At 41.8% G+C, this 15,192-nt stretch overlaps 1 protein-coding gene across 3 annotated transcripts in view; it reads left to right on the top strand.

Annotated features, from left to right (window-relative positions):
• DCUN1D3 (defective in cullin neddylation 1 domain containing 3) overlaps positions 1 to 13,832 on the top strand; it is a 38,806-nt gene extending 24,974 nt beyond the window's left edge. For all 3 annotated transcript variants that reach the window (XM_075010952.1, XM_075010954.1, XM_075010953.1), the window contains exon 4: positions 5,636 to 13,832. In XM_075010952.1, the coding sequence (XP_074867053.1) occupies positions 5,636 to 6,119 (484 nt within the window). In that variant the 3' untranslated portion in view covers positions 6,120 to 13,832. The remainder of the gene's footprint in view (positions 1 to 5,635) is intronic.
• The last annotated feature ends 1,360 nt before the right edge of the window (positions 13,833 to 15,192 follow it).

Raw genomic sequence — 15,192 nt, 5'->3', positions numbered from 1 at the left:
CCCAGGACGGGTTGGAAGGACTGTCTCTGGCTGCTGTGCTGTCGCTTCTGGGAGAAACTGGGCATCTGTTGCCTAATAAACCTTCTGTTGTACCTGCTGAGTGAGAGTCAATCCTGCCAGCAGACGGGGTGCAGTGCAGGGGGACCCCTGAACCCCATCACATGATGATTATTGCACTATGTCATAGGAAGTCCCAACTCCTAATACTTTGCTGCTTCTGTGCTGTTCCCTCATGACTACTGGCCATATCAGCTGGGAAGTAAAGGAATTGGTGTATTAAGTTTTGTGTGTGTGTGTGTGTGTGTGTGTGTGGTACTGCACAACTACAGGTTGAACCTCTCTCATCTGAAACTCCCTTGTTCAGCAATATCCATGATCTGGCATGATTTTAGTTAGCTGAATGGTCACTTATCATAGGGGTGGCCAAGTTTCCTGTGGTCCCATGAAGTTTTATAGCCACCAGTTCTGGCTCTGTGTTTGTTCTATGCAAAGTATCAGAGAGGTAGCTGAGTTAGCCTGTGTCTTCAAAAACAACAAGAAGTTTTGTGGCATCATATAGACTAACAGATATTTTGGAGCGTAAGCTTTTGTGGACAAAGACCCACTTCATCAGATGCATGAGTGTTGTGTGCTGTTCTTTAGCTGTAATTTACCCCCAAATATCTTCAAAGAGCCCAATAAGCAGTGGAAGTGTTGGTAATGCTGCTAGACAATATTGACCTCCTATAGTCCGGCAAATTTTTCCCTTCTGGCACCGGTCAGGTCCTGAGGGTGCCAGACTAGAGAGGTTTCATCTGTAGTAGGCTGGCTCCATTCAGCACCAATTTAATTCTCTTCTTGCTGCTGATGCCTAGGGTGACATCCTTTTACCAATAGAATAGTTACCACGTGTAGCTGGCTCCAGCCTGATGGTTTCAGGCAGTCTAGCTTGCAATGGATGGTTTGTTTCTCAAAGTACAATTTTAGTCCACCCTCTGCTCATCACTGTATAAAACCTGACAATGGGAACCGGATAGGTTATGGAGCGAATAGTAAAACAGAACCGTCTACCAGTAATCATCAAGTTAACATTGGTATGAGGTTGCAAGGTCTCAAGACTATTTGTATGCAATTGTGGAAAAAGAGTTGCTTGGGTAAAAGTACAGTTACTTTACAAAAAATGTATGTAAGTAAAAGTCAAAGTATCCTTCTATGAAATGACGTGGGTAAAAGTACAAAGTTATCACATCTTGATAGTACTCAGAATACCCAGAAGTTAAAAGTAGCCATCCTATAGAAATCTATGGCTAACCACCTGAATTATCACAGGGCTCCATGATTTTTTCATATATACACACCTATTGCATAATGCGCACATGCAGATACACGTGTGTGTGTGTGTGTGTGTGATTATACACACATCCTTTGGATTTATATTTCGGATGTGGAATTTAAATATAATTGTAGCCTTAATTTATGAAGACAGAGAGTGACCAAATTAAATGCAGGAGTCAAATTACGGAAATGTATTTATATTGTCCACATTCACAAGTGTGCATTTTAGCACTGTAATGATTGATTACAAAACTGCTTGTTCAGCCTTAGAAGTAGTTGATTTTCAAAATTATCAGAGTGAAGCCGTAGGGAAAATGGTGCCCTGGGCAAACTTGCATTTTGGTGCTCCTGCTCCCCAGTCTTGAGAATGGTGCCCCACCCCCCTATTTTCCTTGGAAGCTGTTCAGTCCCTTGCTCCTCTGAGTATAGGGCTATTGTCTCTCTCTCCCTTACAAAGGAAGATGTCAAAGTCATTCTTGGCCAAGCCCCTCCCTTAAGAACTACCTGGGGAATGGATTATTTTAGGTTCCCCATCCCTGGTTTAAACTAAGGCCTGGACAGCTGGATGCATCCCCTGGCTTGCCTAGGTCTGCCCCGCCCGCCACCCACCCTGAGCCTCAGGACCTGCTCCCCCAGCATTGAGGAGCCCATGCTGGAGTGCCAACCTCCTGCCATCCCCTGGAGCAAGCAAAATCTACGAGCCTGGGCCCTGCAAGATGCTAGTGTGCGAGGGGAATGTATTTCTGCTTCTCAATCGTGGGCCACATCCGTGAGGGTTCTCTTCGTTTTTGCTTCTCACTTGTACATGACCTTGGACTGTGACCCCTGACCCAAAATAGGTTCCCTCCCCCGAATTAAATATCCCCCCCCGATATGACACACAGACAGCAGCTGCTCTTTTCGAATGGCATCAGATTGTGAAATGAAACAGTGGATTAAAAAAAAACCACGGGGGGAAGGCGGGGGTCACTCGCCATTCAGTGGGTTCTTCCTCCACACTTTGAGCTGCTCTGAAGAGCGCTGGCAGCTCCCTTACTGCTGCAGCACTTGCCCCTTACAGCTGGTGCTTGGCCTGCAGCTCATGGCGAGCTCCATGCTATCGGATGGGGACTGCATCTTGTCTGTGGCTCTCCTGTAGTTCTCTGACTACTCCTGACTCACCAGTGGTGCCATTTCAGGTTATGGTGGGGTGGGGAAGGCAACTTTAACTGTCAGTCCAGGGGATACTTAGACACCTGAAATGTCTAGGGTTTGGGGGATTTCTTTGGGGCATGGGTCCAAATAACTTAGAAATTAGCTGATTTCACAGTACACAGCAATCCTGAATATTTCCATCAGCAATAAGTTATCTGTGGATAGGGAAAGTTAAGAAAAATGCAGCTTGAGAAATTGTTAGAGCTAAAATTCAATTATATAAATTCTGAACTGGGCTTGTAACAAATGGAGGAGTGAATGCATAGTTAAATCAACAAATCACATCTGGTATTAGGATATTTATTTTATAAATCTTGACATGTGATACACGGGATTTTGCTGTTTTGTTGTAGCCATATTGGTGCCTGGATGAGAGCCACAAAGTGAGCTAAGTAATATCTTTAACTGGACCAAATACGGTTGGTGAGAGACACAACCTTTGGAGCTCCTCAGAGCTCTTCTCCAGGTCTGTGAAGCTCAAAAGGGCTAATCTCTCACCCACGAAAGCTGTTTCAAGATGAAAAAAAGATACTACCTCACCCACCTTGTCTCTCTGTGTTCTAACAGCTTTAAAGCTTGAACTCTTTACGTCACAACTTGGTCGGTCATTACAAATGATCAGACCTCCCTCCATAATTTCCCACAGCTTTTGAAAATTATAAAAAGACAAAAAGCTGAGAAGGTATTCCACAAACTTGTATCAAATAAAAAGTGCATTCCAGCAAGTCTTTTTATAAGCTAGAACAGTGGGGATGAGGCAGAGCCTGCATTCCCACTAAATTCCTGTGAATTGAAACTGCAAGTGACAACAAACACACCTCATCCTTCCAAAGAATGAAGAGGGTTTGCAGGTTACAATGGGAGCAAAAAAAAATCCCTTATTTATAATCTTGATGCAAGAATAACACTGTGCCCAAAATTTCTCAGGTCAGGGGCTTTAGCTAGGCCCCCAACCCAAGAAATTTCAGCATACTGATAAGTATAGCTTGTAACGAGAACATAAATGAGACCTGAGGGGGTGGCTAGGTCATCAAGAATTGAATGAAAGGTAAATGTGTTTCAGCCATCCAGCCAGATGTCACCTGCTGCGACTCTAGGGGGCTCCTGGGAGAGCTGATTCCAGTAACAGTTGTTTTCTCTGCACCCACTCACCTGCCTCACGTTGGGGAAACAGCAGCACCCCCCTCCATCCACCCCCAAAAAATGAGCAGAACTTCTAAGCCAGCCAGGGAAGCAGGAAGACTGGAGGACCAACAGCTGATAAGGGAGGGGCACAATTAAAAGGTTCCCACCTCAAAAACTCATGTCATACCCCACTCCCTAGCTTGTAGCCCACCTCTCCTCAGTCACCCCTGTGATGCTTAGGAGGAGAAGGGGGGTGGGGTGGACCCAGACCTGCTCCACACTAGCACCCGCTCAGATTGCAGGATGAACAGTGACAGAGAGGCAGCCGTCAGTCTGTATCCTAACAAAACACTACAGCACTGTCTCCAGGTCTGAAGAAGTCAGACTGCCCCACCAAAGCTCATCACCTAATACATTATTTTGTTAGTCTTTAAAGTGCTACATGACTGCTGGTTTCTTTTGTTCAAATAGCAGGTTTGCTTCAAATCCCAGACCCAGACAGGATACAGAGGGAAGCCCCCACTTCAAACCCCAGCCAGCCATAACAGAGAGAACTCGCACACACTTCTTCAACCCCCAGCCACCTCAGCCACACACCTTGAGCCTCATCCAGCACAGCCTGTCCCACCTTCCTCCCATAGGGCTTCTACAGGTGGCCCTCTGTCCCAGGGAGAATGGAGAGCCCCTACTGTGGACACCCACCTTGCTGCTTCTCCCACCAGAGCAGAGGAATAACCTGAGGCAGAGTAAATGCTGCTGTCTTCCCTGCCATTGGCTGAAATGCTGAATTTACTGGCTGGTGGCAGGTAAGGTCACATGGGGACTACTCATATACAACCCCCTCAGCACATCACCTTTGGCAACAGCCTTGGTCACTAAGGCTGGGAGTGTGTCTCTCTGTAGATACTGTTTTTGAATGAAAAGGGGCTAATGCAGCTATTAAAAGGGGCTCTTTGAAGTGGGCCATTCTGTTAATGACCTGAAAGTCTGTGTTTTACTGAAAAGGAGTTTTCACGGCGGTTTGGGAAGAGAGGCTGCTGAACTCTTTTATATTTAAATTTGACACGTTAACACTCGGTTTGAACCGGGATGACAATTTTCTAGCTCATCATAGGGGCTCTTTTACATACTTTGCTTTATCTAATTCTTGACTCCCCCTCCCTTTCTGCGCTCTGCTCTCTGATTTTCTCACCTTAATGGTAATTTTTCTGATTTGTCAACCTTGATTACTATTTTTGGTTCTCTGTGCCTTAAATATTTAGTCTGGTCTGGTCTGGCTATGGTCTGAAGAAGTGGGTCTGTCCCACGGAAGCTCATCACCTAATAAATTACTTTGTTAGTCTTTAAAGTGCTACTGGACTGCTTTTGTGTTTTCATAGTATATGGACTAGCACGGCTTTCTTTCTGTTACTGTTCTTTGGCAGGGTCATTGTGCCTGTTCTGAGCCTGCAGGTTGGGCATTTCTCTGGTGCTAAAAGCACTTAAGATAAGAGGAATGTGAAACAGTGCCCATCCAGGCAGTAGGGAAGGCTGTACAGAATTATCCCTTTCAAATGTAAATGGCACCCCAGTGGGGTAATTTAACAGTGCTGGAAACTTGGATTCAAAAGCAATTACAAACTTTTGATATTCAAATTTCTTCCTGAACAGGCTGCTTAGCAGCTCTCACTGCTGAGGAGGAAAGGTGAGTGTGTGTTGAATTTGACAGTTCGCAGCTTTTAGCCTTATCAAAGTAGGTCCCTGTGGGGCTCTAAATAGCTATATTCAGACAGTGACAGAGAGATAGCTGTGTTAGTCTGTATTCTATTAAAACAGTCATGTAGCACTTCAAAGACTAATAAAATAATTTGTTAGGTGATGAACTTTTGTTGGACAGACCCACTTCAGATCTATAGCCTTACCAGAACAGACTCAATATATAAAACACAGAGGTATATTCAGACAGGGTTTTACAGTATCTGCATGTGAAGGTACTAACAGATGGTTTTTCTTTTGCTAATAGGAAGGAGTTTTTCGAGGGCTGCAAAGCAATAAATGCGGACAGCATTGACGGCATTTGTTCTAGGTTCCCTAGTCTCTTGAATGAAGCCAAACAAGAAGATAAATTCAAAGATCTCTATCGTTTCACCTTTCAGTTTGGCCTGGACTCTGAAGAAGGACAGAGGTCTCTGCATCGGGAAATAGCCATTGCCCTTTGGAAATTAGTCTTCACCCAAAATAAACCCCCTATATTGGACCAGTGGTTAAACTTCCTAACTGAGAACCCCTCAGGAATCAAGGGAATCTCCCGGGACACATGGAACATGTTCCTAAATTTTACTCAGGTGATTGGACCAGACCTTAGCAACTACAGTGAAGATGAGGCCTGGCCTAGTCTCTTTGATACCTTTGTAGAATGGGAAATGGAACGAAGGAAAAAAGAAGAGGAAACCAAATGTATAACATGTTCAGACACAGAAGGTCTGTGTATAGAAGAACAGACTTAGCAGCATTTAAGCAGCAGTGACAGAAACAACCTGTTGCCCTTCTTTAAATGTAAACTCTGGACCTTTCTGGAAATTACTGAGGCTCCAGATTTTTCTACTTTACACCTTTCTCTGCCTTGTATTTGAAAGGGCTCTAAAATGCTGTATCATGGGTTAGGCACTTTCTTAATTTTGGTTACATCTTTTAACTCTTGCCCTGAAATATTTGACCCTGACTATGAGTAAAACAAAGTTATTGTTTTTTAAAGATTTCAGAATAGTAAAAGTCTGACATTTCTTGCACAATATAGATCTTTTTGTTACATTTAAATTAACATTGCTAAATTATACAGTGCCAGATTCAAGTTTTCTATACTACATCTGTCAGGGCAGGTCTGTACTGTGTGTAGAGCTGTTTACATTGTTGAAATTTTAGGCTATATTAATTGTATGGTTTTATACCAAGATGAATAGCAGTGTTAACTGCTAACTGCAAACGCATTAATTTCCAGATGATAAGGCTCTAAAAACAATGTCAGTAACTGTTTTTTGTAATATGGTTAAATCCCATTTTAAGCTAATTCTCAGAAAACATGAGTTCAAGTCACTTTTTTTTTTTTTAGTGTTGAACTGTTGGATTTTGTCTGAAAACATACAGCACCTGTTAGTCAACTGGATGGTAGTTAATACTTTGTATCTAAATTACTTCAGCATCCCAGGTGAAAGAGCAGTGCTACCTCAGTTTTACTGGAGGCAGACTTCCTTGATGAATTTTTCCTTTCTTCTGAAGCCATTCGTATTTTTATGGTTATGTGAAAATACTTTGGAGCCAAAGGTTCTCCTTTTTATGGCTTGTAAACATTAACAGATGCAAAAAACAAAACAAAAAAAAATTCCTTCAAGGAAAACAAGGAAAACTCTTTGGTATGTAAATCTGCTTTAATTTACACTTGAGCTGTATCTAAAGTATTATCGACTTACTTGTCTGGCAAGTGCGGTGTATTTCTGTAGGGATGGTCTTTTGCATTAATGTTGATAAACTAATTTTTTAACCTATTCTTAATTGCGAAAACATAGTCACCCCTCTCCAAAATTTCTGGGGCAGCAACAACATTAATACCCAATGAAAAAGTGAATTCTTTGATGTGTTCTTAATGGCAACGCTATGGACAATTCATTTTTAACCTGATTTAATTATGTTTAAATAGGACTCAATTTATTGTTTTAAATTATATGTATTTGGATTATTTGCCTGTTGTGACCTAAAAAAGGGAGTTTTGTTAACACTGGTTGAAATATTTTGGTTATTGCTGCTACCTTTTTTAAGTTTTAGTATATCTTCTTTTTTATACTACTTGGTAAAAAGGGATAATTGCCGAAGCTTTCTATTAAGCTAAGCACTGGCTCCATATGTTTGATACATTTCTATTATACAAGTTTATTTTCAGAATTGTAATTCAGGTCCATAAAATGGCTTAAATTTGGGGGAAAAATATGGAACTGAGCAATTAGTGCATATTGTCCAGGAGCATTTATGCTGTTGGGCTCTTTGAAAGTAAAGCAAATTGTAAATTGCTAGCATGCATTCCAGTGCCTATGGTAAGCCCATGCAGACTCTCACAGTGGGCACCACATGTTAGCAAATCAAGTGGCAAGATCTGTTTTGAGATCTTGTATCATTAACAATGCCTGTGTAATGAAACTGCAGTTCATATCTGTTTTAAGAAGGTGTGCTCAATTTACATATTCTCACCATGATGAGAGATCAACCTCTTCTTTCTTTAGCAAATGCTGAGTGCTTTAGGGACATGTAAAAAACCAGGTTGTCAACTAGCAGGAGAAACACAAAGTTTAAACTTGACTCCTGGTAATTAAATACATCCTGAAACTTTGTGTACATTAGCCTGTGTACTGGCAAAGCCCTTCAGTACCAGTGAACAGGGGCTTTTACTAGTGTAAGCATTCTGGTTTGCTAAGCAAATTAAGCATGAGCACTTTTTGACAGTAAAGCTGTGCCTATATTAGGCCCTTTGGTGACACAGCTATGGTTGAGGTGGTAATGGGAGAAATCGCACCTCAGACCAATATTACTATGCCATTACTGTATCTAAAACCTCAGTGTGGTTGTGGTTTGAGCAAAAATGGAGAGGCTGTTTTTAACTTTAAGGCTACACATGCATTTTGGTTAATGATCTAGTGTCTTTTTTTGTTAAATCACTTCACTTTCCCCGAAAAAAAACTTAAAATGTCCCAAGTTTGAAAGCTGGCTGTTAGTGAATACTTACTGCATGCTCATAAGTACTGACTTTTGACAGTCATTACTTACAATGGTACTTAATAGATTGCAATGGCTACAAAAGGTTATGGCATAGAAACTGAAGAGTGGTTTTTAAGTTCTGATCCCAATATGGATGAAAATTCTGCAGCATACCAAGGGCTAGTCATTCCCTTCCTTAGGTGTAATTCAGAGTTCTTTGCCAAGACAGGCTGGTGGCGATAGTTGTGTCAAAGAAGAAATTTCACTTACGTTGCTTGAGGTGGGGGTGTGGGGGAGAGAACCCAGGCGTCTTGGCTGCTGTGATGTAATAACAAAAGGAAAGCCCTGTTGTGTAGATATTTCTCTACCAGAAATCATTCAAGCCTCTTGGATATCAAACACTTACTATATATTGCTAGCCAAATCTATCTCGAAAATAGCCATTTATTTGTATGCTATACTCAGTTTCACTTTTGGATGACAAAAGAGAAAAAAATACAAAAACTCAAGTTTATGATTTTAAAATTTATGCAAACCAGGGACTACAAAATCTTACACTCTGTTCTTTGCCTGAGTTGTACTGTTTTTTACAACAGTGTGAGTGACAGACAGTGACAGTACTTACTCCGGCTTGCCTGGCAGTTTGATAATCCCAAATGCCAAATATAACTTGCATTTTAATACTCACTGTATTGGTAATGGAATTAGAGTTGTGTACATGTTTCTGGAAAATCTTTATTAATACCGGAGCCTCTGAAAACGTCCTTGTTTAATGGTTGAACTGTGAAATTCCATGGAATAGGGCAAATATATTCATATTTTTCATGAATATACACAAAATCTTTAAAGTGTAGACCAAGAGATTATAAATGGGCATGATCCTGATACGATTCTGGAAACCATTAGAATTTTTTGTTTCCAATTTTTTTTTAAAAGTATAGCTAAAAATTTAATATAGTGAAACTCCTACATCTTGGGACTAAGTAGCTATGGATATACAGTGCATTAGTTTGTTATCTACTGGGGAAAATGGTCTGATATGTAAGCTCCCTGTCACTTTTGTAGCCTTCCTTTTCACATCTAAAGAATGTGGCTCATTTAAATACACTGAGTTTTACACAGCTGCATTGGGGCTCACGATACCTTTAAAATTTAGTATTTCAAATTAATTGAAGTGACATCCTGTAAAACTCCTTATTCATGTGAGTATTGCCACTGAGGTCAAATAGGACTAGTCTTGCAAGTAAAGTCTCCTTTGCAGGATCATGCACTTCGGGTAATAGTCATAAACGTGACTTGAGAGTACATTAAATGAGGGTAGATGTCGAATTTGTAATCTGGTCATTTAATCTTTTCATTTATAAACAATTTTATGCAAGTGTTGAACAAGGAAATTCTTATCTCTAGGCTCTGGTGATTTAAAATCACTTCTGCTCTGGTATCATGGTTGGTAGTTGTCTCACTCATGGCGTAGCCTCATAAATTTCCAGGTTTTGCAGCCTTGTGGTCTACAATATGATGTCACAGACAGCCTTAATTGGGTACCAGACTCTGCTCTTGGGCTGAGTTTCAGGGACAGGTGTGCAATAGTCCTTCATATTTAAAAATGAATCTGACATTAAAGTGTCTAAGACCAAACACACAAATGTATTGAAGAATACATCTTCTAAATTGCTGGTGTCCATTTAATTTTATTGTAGTCATGCACCCACACTTGGTTGTATGTAGTAATGTCTCACTCACCCCACAAACTATTGACAATATGAATCCAGAGATTCAAATTTCTCTCTAAGCTCAGTAAAATGCAGCAGACTGTAAGACAGAATAAGGTTGCAGTTCATTCACCACGCGATACATGGTGACTGATCTGTTCTTAGATTTACTGAGCGGTTAAGTGTCACCATTCTTTCCTTCCTAATCCACTTCATTATATTGATGTGCTGGGTATTGTCTGTCCGTCTGTCTCTCTCTCAGTTCTCCATGGTCTTCCGAGTGCTGCTGCTAATGTATCTTCAGTGAATCTTATAATGGACCATTCCCATATATCTAAAACGCAGAACCATGCCAAACTGCTGAACAAACTGAGGTCATTCAGGATGTTGGATATCCTGCAATGTAGGAGACATACAGAGTAGTGTAGTGCAATGGTGGAAGTCACTCTTGTGGTGTTGGGTTCCCCCCTACCCTCATTTGGGCTAGAGTATGTCAGTAATAAATAGGCCTTCCCTTGGAGACTGAAAAGCCATTGCTTTGAGAGGACAGAGCCTATTCAATTTGTTTCTTAGAATGTATTAGTAACCCACCCAGTGCAGTACCATGAGACGTGTGCGTGTTTTACTGTGGTTGTTCCATGTGAGACTGTAACTGTCACATTTTAATCGGTTTTGTAGTTCCACTTGTTTGGACCAATTCAGCTTCAACAGCTGTGTCCATTTTCTCCTGCCCTTCACCTGATGTTTAATGTATAATGTTATGTTCAAAGCAAAGCTGCGAAGTTCTCACGTTGTGAGAGATGGTGACATGCCACTTTAACTCGTTTTATTTTAATCTGTGTGGGTGTCGTCCTCGTGTGTCACAACTTCTTCCCTTCCCTGCAAAATGTACAGCAAAATTACTGTCTGCATAAACCTGATGTAAATGCTACATGGTAGCTAATGCAGCTGTCCGACCATTCTTCCAAACTCAGAGCTGTTGTGGGTTTTTTCCCCTAGTGCGTGTGTTACTCATTTGACCTCCTTGCGCTATCTGTGCAGGGGCAAATAAAAATGGGGACTTGTCAAGCAATAGGCAACAGGGGCTTGAACAGACTAGTTCTGCAAACAGCTTGCCTTAAATGATCTATGGAATTGATAGCAGTTCCTCACTATTTACATTAATTTATCTTTCTGTCTTTAGTTTTATAAAGGGATAATTGTATTTGAGAGGTAGTACACTTTTAAAGCTCCTATCTTTGCATGGTTGCACTCTTCAAATAAGCCTCCTCTGGTTGTTTGTAGATGGCTCTATGCACAGGCAGAAAAGCATTTTGTCTTTGGTTATACTGTAACTTTATTTTTCCTTAAATTATATTTTCTGAGCTGAAGGTTACCTGCTGTGGAACTCGTGTTTACTTGAATATTGCCATTTATGCAGAAACAGCAGTGTGACTTCTTTTTCTGTCCTTGGTTAAATAAACAGGGCAAGTTATGCATGACAGAAATGACAGACCTGCATGAAATTTCAGCAGAGCTCTAGGCTGGCGGCTGTTATACTTACAGGAATACAGTACTAGCATTAGAGAACTTTATAGCATAGTGCTTAATATTTTAAGGCTACAATTTCTAGACTATCTGTAAACAGTGATCTGAAAAGCATGGTTGCGATTTAAAGGATGTTTTAACTCTCCAATGATGAATGAAGGGGAAAAAGGAAGGCAGGAGTAGGTCCGGCTTGCTCCTGAGCATTAAAGTTCATGGAGAAGTTGCTGCAGCTTGCAAAAATGTGTTCTAAGGCTGGATATTTGAGATACTTATGGCTGGCATGAGGGGGCTGTAGCAGTAGTGAGTCACTCCGTCTATGATCTGGCCTATACAAAGGATCACAGTCAGTCCCAGATTGGCAATTCTAGTTATGCCATTAGCATAGCTAGAATTGACATATCAGGATTGAATTTGTTCCCTGGTGTAGGTCAGGGCTCTTCAGGCTTGCACCGACGTCCCTTACTTCACATGGCAGTGTGGAGTACTAGGGTCGACGTCCAAGCACAGAGAGAGTGATTTTTTTTTGTCATGTCTTCACTGACGGGGCAAACTTGAACTCTGGTGGATCGATCGTGGGGTGTCGAACCCCCGTAAATATAGACATACCCTCTGTCTACACTAGACAGATGTAGATGGCCAGCATACTTTGCGTAGCTAAAATCGACTTACATGCAGTCGATTTCTATGTCTGTGTACACAGGGGAAGATCAACAGGAGCGTTTTTCCCTTTGACCTTCCTTATTCCTCGCCTCTTGTGAGGAGTGCAGGGTTGACTTTGATCCCTGAGAGCATCATTCTGCGTGTGCTTGAAATCAAACCCTGGAAGATCGACCCTGAATGGGTTGATCATCTGTGGGAGTGTAGCTGTAGCCTGAATGCATCAGGGGACTGTGAGGACAGGGTCTGGAAGTGGACTGTGGAGAGTAAAAGTTTGAAAAGAGCAAGATTTGTTCTTGTAACACATAACATGCAGCTGAATCTGACCCCAGCTTAGTCTAAATTTGCCTGACAGGAGGAATAATTTTTTGATGGCTTTATATCCCCTGCCCCAGGCAATGAACTAAAGCTAACCTACATCTGTATGGCTTTGGATAACTTCCATGTGGCTTTCGCTCAATTGTGTGAGAACACAATTGGCTTCATATTAGTTCTCCAGTATCTCTGTAACAAGTTAGTGCACCTGATTCCCGTAAGAGGCACTCCTGCTTAAAACCAGCTGGGGGCCCAGAAGAGGGAGAATCCTTGTCAGAGCAGAACACTTCACCTTAACTGCACAGCTGGAGATAATCATAAGATTCAGGTTTTGCCTTTTGGATTTACCTAAAAGATGCCCAATGTCCCATCCAGCAGTCTTCCCGCTGTTGGAAAGTACTATCGTGTCGTGTGCATCTACAGGGCCGTGCTTTCTCTGTATCTAACTGTACCAGAAGTGCTCTGCAAATTGTGCTTGAAATTGGCTGGGGTGCATCCTGTTTCATGCTATTCCTTTTTATTTTTTTAAAGGACAGAGCCAATTTGAAACTTTTTAAACAGTAGTTCCAGGTACTGCACCTGCTGCTTTGAGTTCCCTTGCCAGTATTTGTGGTTTTATGGTTACACTTTTTCTCACCAGTTGTTACTGTGTGAAAGTCCCACAGAGTGGAAGCAGTGAATGTGCTCTATGAAGTGCTGTCAAATGCACAAAACAAACTAAGGTTCTGTTTGGTTGTAGTAGTTTTTTTGAGTGTGATTTTGTTTTTAAGCTGACTGTGTCCTCTTTTAAATAAGAGTATTAAATGCAGTCTGTTTTTTCCTTTAAAAAGCAAGGTATTGGTTTGTCCATTACCAACTTCCTGTAGACCTTGTGCCAGATGTATATTAAATATTTTGGTGCTTTTTTCTAATCTGATTTGCCATTCATTTACCTGTGAGTTAAAACCTATTTCTGTATATTTAAAATAATCCCTTTTAAAATATCCTTTAGTCACAATGTATTTTTGACTACTGTAGCTCTGTAAATGTTCCAAAGCTGCTGGATTTCCTGTGTTCCAGTAAGATTTGTGGGGGGAAGATAGCTACAGAAATTCAATCCACTGGAAAGGGAATTTGCAGCATTGTCTGTGCATTACTGAACAAATGAATAACAATTTGGTGTTTACATAATGCACATTTTGGTTGGTGTTCACTGTTTTGTGTTAGAACTTTGTACAAATGTCTTATTTAAAGCTGAAATCCTTTATACATAAATTTTCAATTAAAATGGGAAACTTAATTATTTTTAATGATTATAAACAATGTTCCCTCTAATTTTTTTCCATCCCTGTGCAGAATAAATTTTATATGCACCGAGGCCTGTGTGGATGTGCACCACCAGTAGAAACATGCTGCTGGCTGCTGCCAGCTGTGGGCATTCAGCTCATCAACATCTGAATGTCTCCTGGGTGGGTGCTCACGTGCATCGCTTACAGGGAACACTGATTATATAAATAGGATTGTTGCCAGCATTGTCTGTCATCTCTGTAACTTCTCAAACAGGATCCTGGATCTTTAAACCGTCCTTCACTGTTTGCAATGAAGTGACTGCTCCGTTTTTAATTGCATGATGGGGAAACAGCCCTTTTACTTTGCAGTGCAGGAAGCAAAGGCTACATCCATGCTGCAGCTGGGGGAGGGCACTTTCCAGCACAAGTAGAAAGATGACGCATTAGCTGTGCTTTGAGGTAGCATGATTAAACCAGCAGTGCGGCCAGGAGGGCGTAGTGGCTCAGCTGCTGGAGTATGTACCCTAGTGCTGGGGCCAGTTTGTATCTCAGCAGCCAGTCAGAGCTGCTGCTCATTTCCCTGGCTATTTTGTTTTTAAGTGCACTAGGTGGAGGAGAGAGAGCGAGAGTGAGTGAGTGAGTGACAGACAGCCTGTGCTGGGAAGCACTACCCTAGCTGCAGTGTAGATGTACACTAAAGGAAAGAGATGTGCTTGGTACAGCCAGCCATCACTGGGGCCTGTGCTTGCCAAGAGCTCCATCCACCTCTTGTTAGTCAGGATATTGCTATTGATCTCAGCAGGAGCGAAATGAGCCTTTCGTAGATTGGTCACCAGCACCTCCTTCCACTCTTGCAGTAAAAAACGGTGCAACAGCAAGGTTGGGTCAAGATCTGCTTGGCCTGGGGAGGATGTTTCTCCTGCTGTTACAACCCTGTATTTCTGTGTGTTCACCTAGATGTGCAGTGTTGGCAGCCTTGGGCTCTGAGTTTTATCTTGCAGGGAATGGCTGCATTCTTTGGGCAGTTACGGTCCTTGGGCTGGGATCTAGTTCACGAGTTCAGTCACTTCAGTCCACAGCCGTTCTCTCTCTGACATGAAAGCGTTGCCCAGAGACAGAGGACTGCCCAGCCTTTAATTCCCACACAAAACTTGGTGCGGTTTATTCAGTAAAGTTCAGCATTGCTTCCCTTTAGGTTGCTGCTCTTTCCTTCCTTTAACAAATCCCATTTGCCTGACAGCCCAGGTATCTTCATTGACAGTGCTGTGATATTAATGCTCTGAGCTGACCCCCAGAGGGGAGTTCCACCAGTAAAAGCACCGCCCAGTCATGAGTATAAAGGACTAAGCTGGTTACTA

Source organism: Carettochelys insculpta, chromosome 16 (genome assembly GCF_033958435.1).
Source record: "Carettochelys insculpta isolate YL-2023 chromosome 16, ASM3395843v1, whole genome shotgun sequence".
In the NCBI taxonomy this organism is placed as follows: domain Eukaryota; kingdom Metazoa; phylum Chordata; order Testudines; family Carettochelyidae; genus Carettochelys; species Carettochelys insculpta.
Note: the sequence above shows the minus strand (reverse complement) of the source record. Positions and strands in the feature narration are given on the sequence as shown.